General features: G+C 29.6%; 2 protein-coding genes across 3 annotated transcripts; one reads left to right on the top strand and one right to left on the bottom strand.

Moving 5' to 3' along the window:
* Positions 1-117: 117 nt before the first annotated feature.
* Positions 118-9,885, bottom strand: LOC143898430 (uncharacterized). 2 transcript variants are annotated; one of them, XM_077407901.1, is made up of 8 exons: positions 9,823-9,885; positions 8,881-9,084; positions 8,453-8,771; positions 8,232-8,376; positions 6,904-6,980; positions 3,095-3,298; positions 1,353-1,539; positions 1,120-1,258 (listed from the first exon to the last, which is right to left on the bottom strand). In XM_077407901.1, exons 2-7 carry the CDS (start codon positions 8,968-8,970, stop codon positions 1,367-1,369), a joined length of 1,008 nt encoding a protein of 335 aa, XP_077264027.1. In that variant the 5' UTR covers positions 8,971-9,084; positions 9,823-9,885; the 3' UTR covers positions 1,120-1,258; positions 1,353-1,366. The 2 variants fall into 2 exon arrangements, with proteins under 2 accessions (XP_077264026.1, XP_077264027.1); XM_077407900.1 differs by lacking the exon at positions 1,353-1,539 and having other exon boundaries at positions 118-1,258.
* A 4,561-nt stretch (positions 9,886-14,446) lies between these two features.
* LOC143898428 (uncharacterized) lies at positions 14,447-16,951 on the top strand. Its single transcript, XM_077407897.1, has 7 exons — positions 14,447-14,659; positions 14,752-14,846; positions 14,926-15,027; positions 15,344-15,836; positions 15,919-16,056; positions 16,173-16,308; positions 16,383-16,951. Exons 3-7 carry the CDS (start codon positions 14,937-14,939, stop codon positions 16,671-16,673), a joined length of 1,149 nt encoding a protein of 382 aa, XP_077264023.1. The 5' UTR covers positions 14,447-14,659; positions 14,752-14,846; positions 14,926-14,936; the 3' UTR covers positions 16,674-16,951.
* Positions 16,952-19,454: the final 2,503 nt, after the last annotated feature.

Below are 19,454 nucleotides of genomic sequence, written 5' to 3'. Positions count from 1 at the left end.
AACATAGAAATTTGCTATTGAAATTTTATTAGATAATTGATTGACACTGATATCATCTATTTGTGTTTAGAGATTATTCTAGCTTGTTCAGCAGGATAGGAAACTAAATGTTTGTAATACTGTACGTAAAATATTTTAATATTTATACCAACATTAGAAAAACTACATTTGTATCAACACTAGACTCTAAATGAAAATGTAAATAAAATCACAGCGCTTAGTATCATACTTAACAATATTACGAAAGAACTGAAGTACCTTTGGCGCGTCATACATTTGTAGAAATAAAATATCTATATTTAAAATAAATAATATTGTAACTCTTACAACTGCAGTTTCTACGTGTTTAGAGACAGAGAACAGAACAGGGTTATCAAATGTTTGTAATACTGTACGTTGAATCAATATTTTATAATATTTATATCAACCCTAGAATCTAAATAAAAATGTAAATAAAGTCACAGCACTTAGTACTACACTTAAAATTTCACGAAAAAACTTAAATATCTTTGGCACGACATTCATTTGTGCAAATTAAATATCGATGTCTCAAATGAGTGATATTGTAACCGTAATAATGACATATTGCTGCATTTTAACTTATCTATGTCATACGTGTATAAACTTATTTTAAAGTCTATTAAAGATTTCATTTTGTAGTTTTGATTAGAATAAATGAATTAAAAACGAAAAAGACTAAAAATAAATGAAATTGCGCACATTTTATCTTTGTCTCTAATAGTAAACGTTAGTAATTAAGTAATCAATAAGGAATATTTGTTTCGAATTAAGTAATTGTTAAAGAGATTATTTTACTTAATGTCCATTTCTACAACTTCCTAGAGCTAGACGAAGATAAAAACTATTTTAAACCGAGATCAAAATAAGTCTGTATTTATCGAAGTATGGCTAGAAATGGACATTAGACGGCGATCTATTTTTACATAAAGACCTTTTTCAATTATGCATTAATAATTCTTATACAGCTGCTTTATGTTGCAAATTGAACATCGAGTACTTTCTAAACATTCAATACACAGATGACAACAAGCGAGATGATCACAGGGTATGAAAACATATGTGCGCTCGTTAGCAAGACACACCGTATAAGTGTCTATAGAAGATACTTCTTTTGAAGTATTTTGATTATCCTTGAGATTCCAATTTACAGCGTAGTATGGAAGATCTTCTGTAGAAGCGCTATTGTCAATTAAAGGCAAATATTCATTTTTGGACACTTCATAAATGGATTTGTCATCTGTAAAGAAAATAATGAAAATATATATAGAAATTCACTGAATTGTCTTATTTTCCTATCATTCTGCTACATTAGTATTTTATAGTTTAATTACCTTTAGCAATTAAATTATTTTCTTATCATTTTTTTTTGGTTTCTTTGTTTCTTTGATAATTTATTTGTTTTAGTAACTTTTTTGTTTGATGTTTCATCTATCTTATGTAGTACCACGTATAAGTTTGGTAATTTTGGAAAATTATTATTTTGCTCCAGTGCAGTTTTATGTTCTCTATTTAAATTTTCTGTTAAGAAATAGAAATATGTTAGTAATTTTAATTTGTACATAATATAAGAACATTATAGTACAATAAAAAATTTAACTTTAAAATATCTTTTTTAAAATTAATCAATTAGTACAATAAAACATTTAATTTACATAAAAATATCTTTTTTAAAATTAATCAATACATTTTATAAAATATAAAAATAAATTGATTTTATGATTTCTGAATCTAAATTTTGATAAATATACAGGGTGTCCCAAAACTACCGTATATTCTCTTAACAGTGGATTTTTTTGGAATATTCTAAGACGAAAATCTTAATATTAAAATATTGTGGCTATAATAGTTTTTAAATAATTTGCAATTAAAGTTTACAAATCGTAGAACTGATATTTTGCACGTTCAGGCACAGTGTTATGACAAATGATAAAAGTGATACCATGAACAATGTCGAGATCCTTGAACATCAAGATTTTTTTACAAATATGTAATATTTTTATTAAGAAGTTATTTCTGCTTCTATTCGGAACATCTATTTGTACATTACATACGTATAATTAATATTGGATCACATTATAAAATATTAATTCAAGCTAGATATTACGATAAGTGTCAAAATAAATTTAAACTATGTTCACATTTGTCATAACACCATGCCTAAGTGCGCGAAATGTCAGGTGTATGATTCGTTAACTTTAATCGTGAATAATCTAAAAACTACTTAGCCCCAACATTTTCGTATTAGGATTTTCGTTTTAGAATATTCCATAGAACCTACTGTTATAAAGGACATTCTGTGCTTTTGGAACACCCTGTATATGAGAACATAAATAAAGAAAATGAGGTTACACATTTTCATAAAAAAAGAGAGGATAATATTGATATTAACGAAAACCCCTAGGCCACAAAATTCAAAATTCTGCATGTTAGTGACACCGTGTAAGTAATAATCTGTCAGTTAGCGGAACCTTTTTGACATATGCGCGCACAAATATAAAATAATCAAACCTTTTTGAAAAAAAATTAAATTAAGTTAAATTATAATAAGTTAATTTGTAACGTTGCGTATATAAAAGCTAATAATAAAATACTGTTGCTCAATAATTATTACTTTTGTACAAGAAATTACTAAACAAAAATAATTAATCAGTAGCTAATGTTTTACAACCAGCAATTTACTATAAGAGTATTGTTCATGTAACATTGTACATATTACATATGTAACATTATATAATATTAAATTTTATCCCCTTTTTTTCTGAAAAATATGTGTAACCAAAAATGACAATTAAATAATAAATTTAAATGTAAAAGAATAAAAATGTATTATAAAATTTTTCATAATATGTAGACTGAATTGTAAAAATAATAATAATAATAATAATAATAATAATAGCTGTGTTCAGCGGAGAAAGTAGATCAATGAGTAATTAGTTATTCTTTATTATGATTGGTTTCTGCATTTAAATTTAGCAAAGATCTAAAGGCAAGAATGAATTATATTAACAAAATACTAAGCACTCACTAATCTGCCTTTTCTACTAAACACAGACATTAAGATTTGCATGATTACCCTTATCAGTATTTAATAAGTCCCATTTTCTTTTGCAGCACTTTGCATGTGAAGTATTCGTCTCTTTAAGATTTAATTCTTGTAAGGGCGTTTGCCGTTTTATATTAATTTTTGCTTCATTTTCTGTATTGCATAATGTGTTTGAATTTGTTTCAGGATGCACATAATTATATCTTTGATCAAATATTGGATTATTATTATTTCCTGTAAAAATGCAATTTATATTAATATCTAATAAAAAATATATATTCGTGAAATGTGTTGTTTAAAATGTTAATTTAATTTTTAATATAGATATTTAATATTTTTTAATGATATTATATCTCTGCAAGATATTTTTAATGATATAACATCTTTGAAATTTCTGTGTATACAGGATGTTTCTTAAAGACTGCCCACTAATAGCTTTATTTCTTATCTAAAATTAAGTCAAAAAGTCCTAAATTATTTATAATGCTTATTGTTTAATAAAGCAGTAATTATTAAATAAAGTTAATACAATCAGCATCGTTCTTTAAACATACACGTGTCAGTGAACCACACACTTGGTAGTGTATGTAAGCGTTTTGTTGCTAAATTCGCTACACATACTATTAAACGCGTACATCAGAGAGAGAAGAAAGAAGGCGGCGAGAGTAATGAGGGAAGTCTGGGGGATAGGGAAAAGAATGTGGAGAAAGGATTGGAAAAGAAGGATCTGGCTATTCGACACTTTGATATGGACTGTGATGGGATACGGGGCGGAAGTATGGGGATGGAAGGAAAGAATGGAGGTAGAAAGTATACATGAAAGATATCTCAGATGGATATTTGGACTAAATTGGAGGACGCCTGGTTATATGGTGAGAGATGAAGTGGAGAGGGAGAAGATGAGAGGCAGAGCAAGTAAGAGAGCATGGAAATTCAAAAAGAAACTGGAGGAGGGCAAGGGAGGGGGAATAGCGAGGAAATGTCTGGAAGAGATGAAGGAGAGATGGAAGAAGGGGAAGATAATAGGAAAATGGGAGCAGGAAAGAAAGAGCTATCTAGAAAAATTAGGGGTGAGAGTTGAAGAGGAGGAAGAATTGGAAGTTGAAAGTTTAGAGAGTAGAGAGAAATTGAAACAAAAGCAAGAAAAGAGAGAGGAGATCGCAGACTCGAGTTACAACCGGTGGTATAAGTTTATAAGGAAGGAAGGGATCCCGGAATACTTAGAGAAGGACTGGGAGGAAACAAGGTGGAGTAGGATTGCAAGATTTAGACTAGGTAATGAAATTAGGGAAGGGCTATATTGGGAAAAGGAAGAGAATAGAAGGTGTAGGATGTGTGGGAGGAAAGAGGAAACATGGGAACACATATGGGAAAAGTGTACGAGATGGGAGAAGTGGGATGGAGAGGTGTGGCAGGAGGTAGTGGGGAGGTTACTGGAAGAGAAGGGAGAGGGAGAGGAATGGATGAAAGCGATAGAGGAAATGAGAGGGAGGGAGGAGAATGGAAGTGGTGGATGAGAGAATGGTATAAATGGAAGAATGCAAAGGAAACGGAGGTCCAACCTTAGAGATAAGTTAGAGATAAGCTAGATATTAAGCGTAAACATAAGGCGAGCGATGGGCGAACGAGCGAGAAGGGCAAGGGAGCGAGTAGAAGAAAAAAGAATAAGGACACGGTGTACGAAACGTGTATGTGTGTACAGGCAAAAGTAGATTAAGTAGGTTTTGTAATATATTTGTACAAGGTTGGGTACGTCCTTTCAAAACGCCAATGTGATATGATGGAAGATGCCGGAAAAGATGGTGTAAAACTGTACAGGGTTGGGTACGTCCCTACAAAACGCCCTTTTAGACCCCTTGGGGTAATAAAGTATCCATTATCTACTATTAAACGCGTAGCTCACTGATATATGTTCATCTAAAAAATGATGCTGATTGGATTAACTGAATTTAATAATTATTGATAATTTATTGCACACGGAAACGTAAACTATACCGAACGTGATCTGATGTGTTCGTTTTAATTGCACTGCACTAGTGTCATAAGTTAAAGTGAGACAAGTATATTTTTTTTTACTCTAACTTATTACACTAGTTCAGTAGTGCAACTAAAACAAAAACAGACCTGAGATCACGGCTTTTATGAGATTAAATGGTCGCGACAGACTTTTGCATAACGCATAATACATAACGCATAAGGAAATCAACCAGAGTTTTTTATTTCCACCCTGGAGAGATAAATGAAGGATTTGAATTGGTTGATTTCCTTATGCATTATGTATTATGCACTGTGCAAAAGTTTGTGTCGCGGTCTTAACAGAACGGCGCATAAGCTACGTGTAGACTCTATTGAAAATATGTATGTACACACGACGTCATTAATGCCTGCATCTCTGAAGTTGGCCGTATTCAGAGTTTATCTTTCTCCTTCTACTGCTTTCCACAAGAGAAAGATAAACTTTAAACGCAGCCAACTTTATATGGGTAGTCATTAAATGACGTCGTGTGTACATATTAAATGCGCTAAAGAATTGAAAAAGGTTTCGGAAGAGTGTAAAAGATGTACTATAGTATTTCCAAATCCGAATATGACATAAACACATGACATATATATATATATATATATATATATATATGAAAATTATGTAAGTTTTTATAATAGTTAAACATACGTAATATATATTATTATTTTCAGTATTTACTTAGACATTGATCAAATTTACATTATTAACTTTTTTTATTCTTTTTATTTCATCAGTTTTATTTTCTGTTGCAGTATGGAAAAGATAGTTCTAAAATAAGATGTAGGAAAAACAATATATCAAAGTAATAAGGTTGAGTCAAAATTCCAATTCTTTTAAATAAGTTATTTATGTCATAAAGTGTTAATTTTTGCCAACCCCTTAATCAATAAGTAAATTTTATAAAATAAATATTATAAAATAAAATGTCTGTAGTATTCACTCAATGTTACATATGAATGTTTCATTTAGATGCGCTTCATGTTAACAACGTATGAATTAATTCAATTGAAATAAAAAAAACTACTTTATTTATGTTTAAATATTACGTCTAATCAAATTGTTTTTATTTTTCTATTTGAATATAGTAAACGTTTACTTAATTGATTTTGACTACTTTCAATTTTGAAAAAAATATATAAGTCTCTTTCTATTTAATGTATGTATAAAAACACATGTTTAAAGGACACTGTAAAAATAGCGACTAAACATTAAAGTTAAAGTTTCTTGGAAAATCGAAAACTGGTCACATCAATGCAAATCATTAATTAGATTTTACACTCTTTAAGAAGCATCAAATTTAACACCTATTTAATATTTTAATATATACGATATCATGTATGAAAACTTTACTCATAAAATATTGATTTCTTTCTACAAAGTTAAAATTATATTGGCAGGATTATAAATGCATGTATTTTACATAATAAAGTATGTAAAAAAAATTTGGGACAATGCTTAATATGTGATTAAGAATTAAAAATTGTTATCTCTAGTTGTTAGTGTAAATATTTAAGAAATATAAATAGAAATTTTGTATATTTTATATACATTTAAAGTGTCAATATTCCAATTAGATATATGTTGTCAAAATCATAAACTTATATGCACACATAGACTAATAATAAGCGCTTTCAAATTAAAAGGCTGTATGTTACTAGCATGTATACATATACAAGAGAGAGAAAGAGAGAGAAAAAAAAGAGCATGTTAATTAAACTTTTGTTATAAGATATATGTACTTAAAATAATTGTATTTTTACCAAAAGTTAAAATTTATGTGCTTTAAATAACTATTCATTATTGTTAATGAACATACCTTCTAAGAGTAAATCATTTTTCAAAATATCCTCACATGTGTCGTTGAAGGAACGTAGAAAACTATTGAGATGCAGTCTATAAAAAATGAAAAGTACAACTTTGTTGTATATTACATCTATAAAAATATGGAAAACAGTAATAAAATGTATAATACAAAATGCAGAAAAGATAGATATTAATACAAATATTTTTAAATAAAAGTTGTTTTGCGATAAATTCATTAATTTCAACAATTGATCTAAAGGAAAATATAGAAAAACAAGAATCGTATATAACTAATAGCAAAAAAGAATGGCACAATAGTAACAATAAATAATTTTGAATAACATTGAATTTTGTGTAAATAAAGCGATTTACTTATATTAATCAACTCTTTTTTTTTAATTTTTTTGAATTTTTGATTCATTAAAAAAGTCAAAAAACGAGATAGTGTATATATGTACACACAGCAAGAATAAAATCTATATAAATATAATAAAAATTATGTTTTAAGATATTTAATATTTAATAATTTAATATATGTATAGCAGACAATACATCGTAAAAAATTTACTTTTTAAATTTAAGCAGGATTACAAGAAAAGTACATTTATGGAAAGTGATATGCCTGCTTATGATATTGTATTTGTTATTGAAAATAAAGTCAAAGTCTAATTAATATTTAATTACTTTTTAAAATGTAAATTTTATATATTATAAATTATAACGTAACATAATGTTTCACAAATTTATATCATGCAAAATATAATATTTTTATATTATTTACCTAATCTTCATATTTTTTATAAAATTATTTTTTCAAGATGCAATAATTTTTTTATTTCAATTGTGTAAAATTATCTATTTAATTTCTGTATAAGAAATTTTTTAACAAGCAACAAGCAAGAAGGAAAAAATAGGAAGAAAAATTTTGATGAAGCCAAAGGGGAAAAGTTATAAAATGTTTAAATATACGGAAATATTAGAAATGAAAAAATATAAATGCAAATTTAGTACATTTATAAAGATAAAAAATGTAAGGATGAGTGTGTTAAGAAATTGTCTATGTAAACTGTATTAAATGATAAGGATACATGATATAAAAATGTACAATATTATGATATAAAATAATTGTAAAATTACCAAATTATAAATAAATATAGAAACAAAAATATAAAAAACATCTTTTTTGACAAAAAATAATATAATAAATAATATATATATATTTATTTATTATAATATATATTACTTATTATATTATTTTTTGTCAAAAAAGATATAAGTCATAAAAGATAAGATAAGTTTATATATATATATATATATATATATATATATATATATACTAACCTGCCCGTTGCAAAATATTTTTGAAGTTTCAGTATTTTATTGTCTCGGATTTTGCTTTTAATACTTGTATAATGCCCACTTATTTCAGTACTCTTTAAACGTTTAAGCTTCAGTTCCTCATCAATAATTAATTTTCGTAAGTTATCTATGAATAAAATAATTTTTACTTTGTTCATTTTGTATATTTTGTATAACATAAAAAAGTGTTATAGAAGCATTACCTAAAAAACTCCAAATGTTTTGGGATTTGCCGAATTTTCTTCCTACTATACTGTGAAAGCATTCTGTTATATTATTTGTCCTTGCAGGACAATCATAAACACTGACTTTTGAGGCTAATGGTAACCAAGTTTTGCGTACATATGCTAAAAAATCGTTAACTGCAGGGTATTCCTGAGAAATTTGATCCACTTCCAGTTGTATAAAAGAAAGCGCTTCTTCAAAACAATCAGAAGGAATCAATGCCATAGTCATGATCATCGATAAAACACTTCTTGGTGCATCCATTAATCCCAATCGTCGCCATTGACGCAAAAGTGCCTGGTAAGTAAACATTGATATATTTATGTATTTGAATGACTTTGATTTTTATATTAATTTTTATATAAAATGAAAACAAGATATAAATTATTATGTAAAATGATAATACTTGATTATAGTGAAACCAGCATCCATGTATTTCTGCTGTTGGAAATTGTTCATTTATCACCTTCATGGCTGCCATCTCATAATCGCTCATTATAAACTTTAAATTTTGTTGAAGCACTGGTGCTAACTCTATAATTCTGTTCTAAATAGCTCTGTACATATTACTGGAACGACTTTCGCACAGAATAAAGATCATAGCAATACCCTAAAAATATAATATATATAAACAGTAGTAAACTTCATATTAAAATTAAACAATACATTTAAATATATAATGGTATAACAAATAATCTAATTTGTTAGTTTTAAGTTAATTTAAAATTTTAAGATTTTATTATTTTTAAGTAATTTAAAAAAGTAGACATTTAAAAAATATATAAATTTATTATAAAAAATAAAAAATGTTTTTTTATATAATATCCAATTTTATGGTGTATGTATGTACATACATAAAATCATATTATCTTTTTAAATTATTTTAAAATTTGTATATGTTTCTTAAATGAGATCAATATTAAAATAATATATATATATATATATATATATATATATATATATATATAGGGGGGAGTCCGGGAGACTTGACCATAGAGGAGAGTTGAACCACTTCAAATATCTCGTTCAAATTTTGAACAAAGAGCTCAATCCGAGCACGTTAAAACACGTTTGTCTCAATCACAGTCGAAACGCACTACCAATCGTCATGTTGTCACGTGCTCGGATTGAGCTCTTTGTTCAAAATTTGAACGAGATATTTGAAGCGATTCAATTCTCCTCTATGGTTAAGTCTCCCAGACTTCCCCTATATATATTATACATATAAAATAATATATTTAAAAAAATAATTAAAAAATAAACTTTTATTATAACTTTTACAGATTCAATTTCAACAAACTGTAATTATGACATAATATGCAATGTTATTATATACCCTCATACTTACTACATTCATATGTCGGGTATGTATTGTATACATTTGACTCATCAATGGTACACGTGGAACAATCTAAAAAGTTAACATTGTTTTAAATATGTTTATATTTTTGATACATAAATATAATAGAAAAATGTAAAAATAGTATAATTTTAGAAGAAATGCGAACTTACATGAAATGTTCCATCCACATAAAGTTCTGTTGATTTTTGTAACTCTTGCAATAGCTCATTACTTGTAAATATTAATGCCTTTTTTCCATCGCTGCAAATGACGTGCCCTTTGTAAAATTGTTCAAGAGGTTCATACGTTGATAAAGTTCTAATAAAAGTCTCCATATCTCTTGGTAAACTTGGGCGAAGTTTTAATCTTTCACGATACAATGAATACTTTAACGTTCCGTATGACAATGTTGCAGCAGTTTCAGGATACCTGTGTTAAAAGCCATAAATATAAGCTACAACTAAGAATTACAGTTAAAAAAAATATAAAATTTGAAATATACTTACTTTCTGCAGACACTATCAAATATTTCTTTCAAAGGTAAAGATGTATCTCTGCAAAGTTGCAACATTTCTTGTTTCATGGCAAATTGTTTTGCTTTCCATTGTACTTTAAGATGATTATGATCTTGAACTATATGTATTTTGCCATCCTTATCAATTTTAAGAGTGCCAGGACATTTTGTAGATCGACGAGTGTTACACCGTAGAATATTTGTATTTCGCGAATCTTTGTTGTAAGTGTAATCATCGTAAACATAAATAATGCTACCAGGTTTTTTTCCACATATTTCTTCCATCTGGAAAACAATAAATAAATAAATATATATCTTAATTTTTAAAAAATAATAAAAATGTAAAGAATGAAGTTAGATAAAGAATGAACCACTTTTTGCAAAATATATAAAATTTCACGATTATGTAAGTAAAATAGAAATACAGCATAAACATAATTATTATAATACAATAAAAATGCTATTATAACACACATATACGAAGCACCACAAAAGCAGCAGTTAGATAAAAAATTATGTAACGTAAAAATCGAGGGAAATATGCATACGTACGCACTTTTAAAAGTTTTTATTATGTTCTATTTCAATTATGAAATTTCATAATTGCTTATAGCGAATTCGACCAATCGAGTTCGCTATTAGAGATACAACACGAGCACATAATTACAACAAAAGGGCTATTACAACATGCGCATTTTAGGCAGATAACGAGCAGAGGTTAAATTAGTATAATGCACGTTTCAGTATACAACAAGCGGAAAATTTTTTTCTTATCGTCGGTTACTTACGTCGAGATGTAGGCAGTCAAGGAATGCGTCCAATGTATGAAAAAATACGTTGCTACTTGTCGCAACGTCTTTCAGTATATTTCTCTCTAAATATACAGCTAGCTACTTGAACTTACACCACGAGCATTACAACAAAGGCGTTATTACAACAAAGGCATTATTAAAACAAGCATTTAGGCGATTAACGACCCAAGCAGAGGTTAAAGTTTTAGATCACGATGAATCGGAAGCAATCTTAAAAGATTCTTTTCATGTATGTTATCTCTAATCATATAGATACTTGAAAATACAGCACGTAATTACGAGAAAAGCTCTCCAACACGAACAGATTTACGACGAAAGGCTATACGATAAATTGCTATTACAACACGAGCGTTATATGAACGACACGATGTATCCCGCCAAAAAGTGCGAGAAGCATGCATAATTGCATAAACATGAACTACATTTATGGAGGATTCACACTGCGTCCGATGTTCGACGATCCGACATCCAATAACAGAATTTATTATTAGAGATAAAAATTTCCTATTGGATGTCGGATCGTCGTACGTCAAACATCGGACGCAGTGTGAATCCTCCATATTCATGTGATATACCGCCTCGGCACAATAGCGTGAAGCTAATGCTGGGTCTACAATGCGAGTCGCAAAGTCGTGAGTCGCAAGAATTGACCAATCACAGTCGATTATTCTCCTCAAATTCGATTGTGATTGGTCAATTCTTGCGACTCACGGCTTTGCGACTCGCATTGTAGACCTAGCATAAAGGTACCTTTTCATGCAGACGCTCGACGCTCATTTTCAGCGTCAAAAGACGTCACGTGATAAAAAATGACGAATCAGTATCATTGGCTGCGTTTAGCAGAAGTGCTGAATTTGCAACTGCTGTAAAATTTGTAAATCTGATTGGTATATGCTTATAGATTTAGCCAAGATTAATGCTAGGTCTACAATGCGAGTCGTAAAGTCGTGAGTCGTAAGAATTGACCAATCACAAGCGAATTTGAGAAGAATAATCGACTGTGATTGGTCAATTCTTACGACTCACGACTTTACGACTTGCATTGTAGACCTAGCATAAGAGCATATACCAATCAGATTTACGAATTTTACAACAGTTGCGAATACAGCTCTTCTACTGAACGCAGCTATTATTTTCGGCCCTTGCCCAACATACAACATTTCCGAAATTACGATTATTGGATATCACACGTCACGCATCGCGTTGAAGTACCGAGGTATTCGTTGCCTATTATTAAGGGTCGACAGGAGTAACACTACCGACCTCTATCGGGTTGCTTAGCTGCGAGTCCGTATTTTATTTATTATAAATTTTTTAAGAGCCAAAATGGAAAATCCGGCTCTGTACCAGCTTGCGGCTAATATTACTGATTAAAACGAGCATAAGTTTAATGAGATTCGTTAATTAATTTGGCTAAAATTTGGGAAAAGCCGTTCCTAAGCAGCTTTGCAGGCTTGCTTAGAGCTGCAAAGCTGCTTAGGAATGGCTTTTCCCAAATTTTAGCCAAATTAATTAAAGAATCTCATTAAACTTATGCTCGTTTTAATCAGTAATATCAGCCGCAAGCTGGTACAGAGCCGGATTTTCCATTTTGGCTCTTAAAAAATTTATAATAAATAAAATACGAACTCGCAGCTAAGCAACCCGACAGAGGTCGGTAGTGTTACTCCTGTCGACCCTTAAGGGACATTTTCACGTGCTGATGAAAGTAATTATTTAAACGATAAAAAGGATTACGTGACGACTTATGTCGTTGAATATTACAGCGGTGATGACTCCTGCACAACGTAACTTGCGCCGATTAATCACATTATCTGTCCGCTGATATTCAAATAAAGGCCATTTTACAATTGCGTAAATGTAGTTGTAAATATAAGGCTTAAGAAAATGATCAATCATATAGCGTTTTCGACTGAAGCAGGGTTAACCCAACTCAGGTTATTTTTGGCCAATCACAGTTATTCTTCTAAAGAATGGAATAACCGTGATTGGCCAGTTATAAAAGAAGAATAACTGTGATTGGCCGAATATAACCTGAGTTGGGTAAACCTCGCTCAGGCGAAAATGCTAATAGTCGAATATTCTTGCGATCAAAGAATAATCAACTACGATTGGTCATTTTTTTACAACCTTACGTTTACAGCCATGCTTACGCAATTGTAGAATGGCCTTAAGATGTTGTGATTGGACGGCGCAAATTACGCTTACGCAAATTACGCCCCATGTGAAGGCACCCTCACGCTAGTGTGCCGAGGCGGCATGGTGTAAAAAACAAGGTGAAGCATTGCGCATAATGGCGGCAGCTTTGGCGGTTGAACCAATCAGGAGGCGACCCATTTTGTTGCGCTCACTTTAAGGTGAAGTTCGCTTATAAGAAATAAAAATGTGTAAATCATGTAAAATTTTAGATAAAACCTTAAATAAATAAATAAACTAATGACAATTAAACTTACATTTATTAGTTTATTTATTAAACTTCTGTTTTAATTCTGTTCTAGTTTGGTTACGTAATTTGATTAGTCAATTAACCGCACGTCCACAGTGTAGATTCTGAATTATAGTGTGAGGAAGAAGGGTTGAAACCTCGGTTGAAACGCAATTTACTTAAATAATAATAAAAAGACATGTAACGAAAAAAATAAATATTTTATTCAAACAGAATAAAATTAGGTAACGTTTTTTATAATTTTAACCTCCCTGATTTCGTGAAGAGCGTCTGAGGTAATATTTTTCGCAATAAATTCTTTAATTTTTTAAAATAATTAAAAACACATTTTTTTAATGTTAAAAAAACGTTTTTTTTACAATGTTAAAATAAATACAGCAAAAATAAGAATTTAAATCGCCAGTGAATAATAAAAAAATCAATAAAATAAATACTTTTTTAATAAGAAAAAAAGGATCTGTTCTATTAATTTAAACGTTTTTTAAATATTTTTTTTATTACTAAAAATGTTTTTAAAAACGTTGAAAAATATTTTTTTGCTACTTGGGTTATTTAGCAAATATCAACCAATATAAATGCCTCTCAACATTAATTATATTTACTACTTACTGCGTATGTTTTATTAAAGTCGCAAAAGTTGAACACAAAATATTTCCCGCACAACAGACGCACGCGACGGATAACGGACGTAACGGACTATGAATTGATGGAAGCAGCCATATTGCTTTTCTCGCAAAAAAGGTCGCGCGCTGATTGGTTCAAAAACTGAACGAGTGCGCAGCATCGGGAATGCTTCACCTGTCTATTTACACCATGCCGAGGCGGTATATCACATGAGGTTTGTTCTTTTCAGCAGAACTTTCTGCACTAGTTCAAAAAGTGTACACTGAAGCGTTCTTTTTACCAGAAGTGACGTCAAGAGTTACTGTTCTTTTCAGTAGTACAACAGAACTTAGTTCAACAGTTCACTGAACTGCTTGCCCCAGGTCTTGAGCAAGTGCAAGCAGTGCAAAGGTGGAAAGTCTGAAATGGCCTGGTTCTTTTCAACTGAACTGCTGCACTAGTTTAGAGGTTAGTTTACTGCCGTAACTTAAAAGGGTAAATATAAAGGATAAATATATGTTTGATATGTATTTTATATTTTAAAGTTTTACTTTTTATAGCGCTATATTAGATCCGAAGGGTGTTAATAGTCAAATTAAGGAGGCTATATTGAGTCCTGGTCAAGGAGATAACGATTCCCCACCAACGCAATCAGGTATATGATTATCAGATGTATAGTGAGAGCTTTATAGAATTTTAATTTTTTAGAATATTAAAAAATGAATATTTTTTAGAATATTAAAAAATGGAAACAACGGGAAATGCATACATTAAAAGGGATGCAGCTGAAAATATTTTGGTTGATGGAAATGGAAATGTTACTTGTGAATCCAAAGGTACGTCAAAATTTATCTAAATATATAAATGAGACAAATAATAAAACGTCAAGCCTAATCTAAAATCTGCAGTAATTAATTTTGTTAAAAGTAATGTGTAAATATATAATAAGTATCCAAATCTACGTTACATTTACTTTATTTATGTTAATACAGTAATTACTGTGGATATTTTCGATTAGGCTTGATGTTTCATTATCTTATTTTGTTTTTTTGTGATTTATAATTCTACCTAATTATATGCGTTTATACGATGCATGTTTATATCCTTTTATCGTGTCTTTTATGTTACTTATTTATTTATTTATTCTTTCAGATGGTGTAATATTTTATTTAAAATATAAAGATATTGACTTTACCTGTGATACGTTGCAATGTTATGTTGATGATAAATTAATGTCTATTACATTACGTCAAAATGTGGAACAGAACGAACAAACAAATGATATAAATAGTTATGATGGAAATTGTAGTCAAGAAAATAATGGTAACGATGAAAATAATGCTAATTATGAAAATAATGCTAATAGAATAAACCAAGATAGAAGAGAGACATTTTTTTGGGATGATGCAACAACTAAACTGTTTTTGGAATTATATGAGAAAAACAGTGATCTCTTAGTGAACAGAAAAATTAAAACCAAGAAAATATTATGGCAAAAAATAACAGAAAGTATGCAAAAACATGGATACAACGTGACACTTGTACAAGTCGAAAATAAATATAAGTCTTTAGAGAGATCGTTCAAAAATATGATTTTAAATAATAATAAAACAGGCAGAGCTCGCATGTCATGTCCATATGAACAGTAAATATTAAATTTATTTCAAACTTAATGTAACTTTATGGATAACATGCAATGAAGTACAATGCGTTGATAATATTTACAGACAGTTAACTAAACTTCTGGGTCATAAGCACAACATTCGACCATTGGCAATATCTGGAAAGCAAGGTCTACTTTTAAGGGATGATGTCCAAATTAGCACAGCTTTGCAAGTTCCTAATCTTGAGGTTCAGACTGATAAGTACGAAATATTATTTAAAAAGATATATTAAATTCTACATATTTATAATTTATATTTATTATTACTTTAATGATAAGACATAACTGTTTTATTTATCCATTGTATACATATTACAGAGCTAATACCTGTGATATGAATAATCAAAATGGAGTTAATTTAAATACAGATGTAAATGTAGAATCAACATCAAATTCAAGGAACACTACATCGGAAATAAATGCAAGCCACACTGAAAATGATTGTTCAAATCAAGTAAGTGTGCTATACATCCTCTCTATTGATATAACTAATATTAATGTAATCTGTAGAACATATATGTATTGTAGACATTGTCACATAGTACGCACAGAAAACAAACGGTTAGAACGACAAGACTTACAGAAATTTTTCACAAAACGATCGAAAAACTTTTAAGCGATATTCAACATGAAAAGGAGATAAAAAATGAAATACAAACACAGTTAGTAACGGAATATAAAGCAATGAGAAATACATATGAACAATCAGTGAAAAATATAGAGGAACAACTAATAAAGGCAAATCAATTGAGAGAAGAAAGAAATGAATTGTTAAGAGAAATTTATCTGAAAACAAACATTAACATAAATAAGCATTAAAAAAGTTAGAAAGTTAAAAATGTATAATTCAGCAAGAGTACAATTTACAATTTGTCCAAGAGTTCAACGCAGTAAATAAATGCGTGAAATTTTATTTTAATTTAATTTTATTTTTTCGGATTCAGGGAAATTGTCCCACACAAGTTCCTTGCTTTAAGAGCAATCTTATAAATAAAACGTTATTAATGGTTAAGAAATGTTTTGTTTTACATATATATACGCATATATTAATATGCATGTACAAAATACATATAATAAATTACAAATGTTGCATTAAGCGTTTGACTTTTATTTACTCTATTTTTTGATTTGTTTATTTTTTATTTAATTTTATGAACCTTCTCCTTTTTATTGTTAAAATAATATATTTGTATTATAAAAGATAGAAATAAAATAGAGGATAGAATAACAAGAAAAGCAATTGTTTATTTTTTTACATTAATTTAATTGCTGAGATTATTACATTTAATTTTATTGAGATAGTAAATGACATAATTCGTCTCGGATATGCACTCCAGTTTCATGTTCTCTTACTGCTTCATCAAAATTAACACGCAAGTTTTGTGCTTCCATGTCAGGATACTGGTCATTTATTGGCGCTTCAAGATATTGCAAATCTTCAATTTTTGCAATATTATGAAGTACGCAACACGCATGTATCACGCGTACCATACGCACCATATCGCGCAATTTGAAATGATATAGTTGTCTAAAACGTTGCTTGAGACACCCAAATGCGTTTTCAATTATTACCCTGCAGGAACTTAGTTTCTGATTAAATATTCTCTGTGCACGTGTCAGATGTCCGTTATCCCTGTATGGTACAATTAATTCTTTCAAACATGGGTATGCGCTATCTCCAAGCAAAAAATAATTATCTATAAGAAAATGTCTAATGTTAAAATATCAATTTTTTATTATTAGCCTACTTATATTATTTATATAATTTTTCAACTAGCCTGTACACAATTCATGTAAATCGTTACGCAATGAAGAATTTTTGAAAACCCTTGCGTCGTGGACAGAACCAGGATATCCAATGAAAACATCAATAAACTGCATTTTATGATTTACTGTTCCTTGAATATGCAAGGAAAAGTATTGCTTTCGATTAATATAAGAATCTGGATCTTCTCTGGGTTTATCTATTCTAATTTGTGAACCGTCAATAGCACCTGAAAAAAAGAAACATTAGAGCTCAGACACAATGAGAAGAATAAAGAATAAGAAAAAGGAATAAGAAACAAAGAATAAAAGTTTATAGTATCTTATTTCAATACACGTATATTGAAGTAAGATGCGACTATGAATTCCTATTCTTTGTTCCTTATTCCTTTATTCTATTCCTTATTCCTCTCACTGTGTTTAAGTCTTTAAAGTATTCAACATCTTATAGCTTCTGCACACAGGACGTGGAAATGCTTGCCATTCGGTTAGAAGTAACGCAGTAGCCAATAATTTTTTGCTCTTACAGAAAAGCGAAAAAAAAATTTAGCTGCGTTGTAAGCGTTTCTGCGTCCTGTATGCAGAAGCTATTACATGCATAAATATAAACATAATCAATGATATGAGGAAATCTTTTTACGTTACATTACCAATTATACGAGGGAATCCTTTTCTTTCTCTATAATATGTTGCAGTTTCTTCTTTTTCAGCTAATGTTGGATATTTAATGATGTCAGGTGCTAGTAACATTATAAAATTTGTTACTCTCGTTATTATATTGTACAAAGTACTCAGTGTTATTCCAAATCGATCAGCTACATCACGATATGATGCAGTTTGATGTCCTACGAACCACAGGTAACACAATAAATGTTTTTCAGCCGTTATGTTAAGACGTCCAGCATCATCTAAATGTAAAGTTAAATGTCAATTTCCTTCATGTCCAAAATAACACATTCTTGTTATAACACCCACACACGTGCGCGCGCACACAACAGACATATTTTTTATATACATACAAATATTATTATATAAAATTTTATATATACATATAATATACATACCTTGTAAAGAAACAAATATCTCAGATATTCTGAATCGATTTATCAGTTCATACGTCTTTTCTCTTGATATCCGAAAGTGCATAATAAAATCTATCTCATTATAATTCCGAACAATATCTTCTACGTAATTTTGTATTTTTACATGCTCAATTCTTTGAATCATTCCAAAAATTGGATGTATTATCCGTAACTCGTTATGATCTGAAATATAATTATATTAGGTTAGATTGTAGATGATATTTATCTTGTTAACATTAATCAATTTTGCCACATGAAATAATAGTAATTACCATCATCATCTTCATCCCAGATAGGTTCTGCGTACAATAACAGTGGTGGTGGTGGTAAAACAAAATCTTCTTCGTCTGATAAATCAACGTCTTCAATTACGTGTTGCGCCATGTTGATTCTTGCACTGTGGCGTTCTTTTCCTTCCTCTCAGTATTCTTGCACTAGAAAAATTTCTGCTGTACTCGCCAGTTCTAGTTCAGAACCAGTGCAGTACCAGTGCAACTGAAAAGAACAAACCTATGAATAAATGTAGTTCATGTTCATGCACGCTTTCCGCGCTTTTTTCGGAATACATCGTGTCGTTCATATAACGTGTTGTGATTGCAATTTGTTATACAGCCTTTTGTCGTAAATCTGCTTGTCTTAGAGAGCTTTTCTCGTAATTACGTGCTGTATTTTCATGTATCTATATAATCAGAGATAACATACATGAAAGGAATCTTTTAAGATTGCTTCCTATTCATCGTGATCTAAAACTTTA

Source organism: Temnothorax americanus, unplaced genomic scaffold (assembly GCF_048541705.1).
Source record: "Temnothorax americanus isolate GAGA-0224 unplaced genomic scaffold, ASM4854170v1 Scaffold23, whole genome shotgun sequence".
Classification (NCBI taxonomy): Eukaryota; Metazoa; Arthropoda; class Insecta; order Hymenoptera; family Formicidae; genus Temnothorax; species Temnothorax americanus.
The sequence above is the reverse complement of the archived record's forward strand: the minus strand, read 5'-3'. Positions and strand labels throughout refer to the sequence as shown.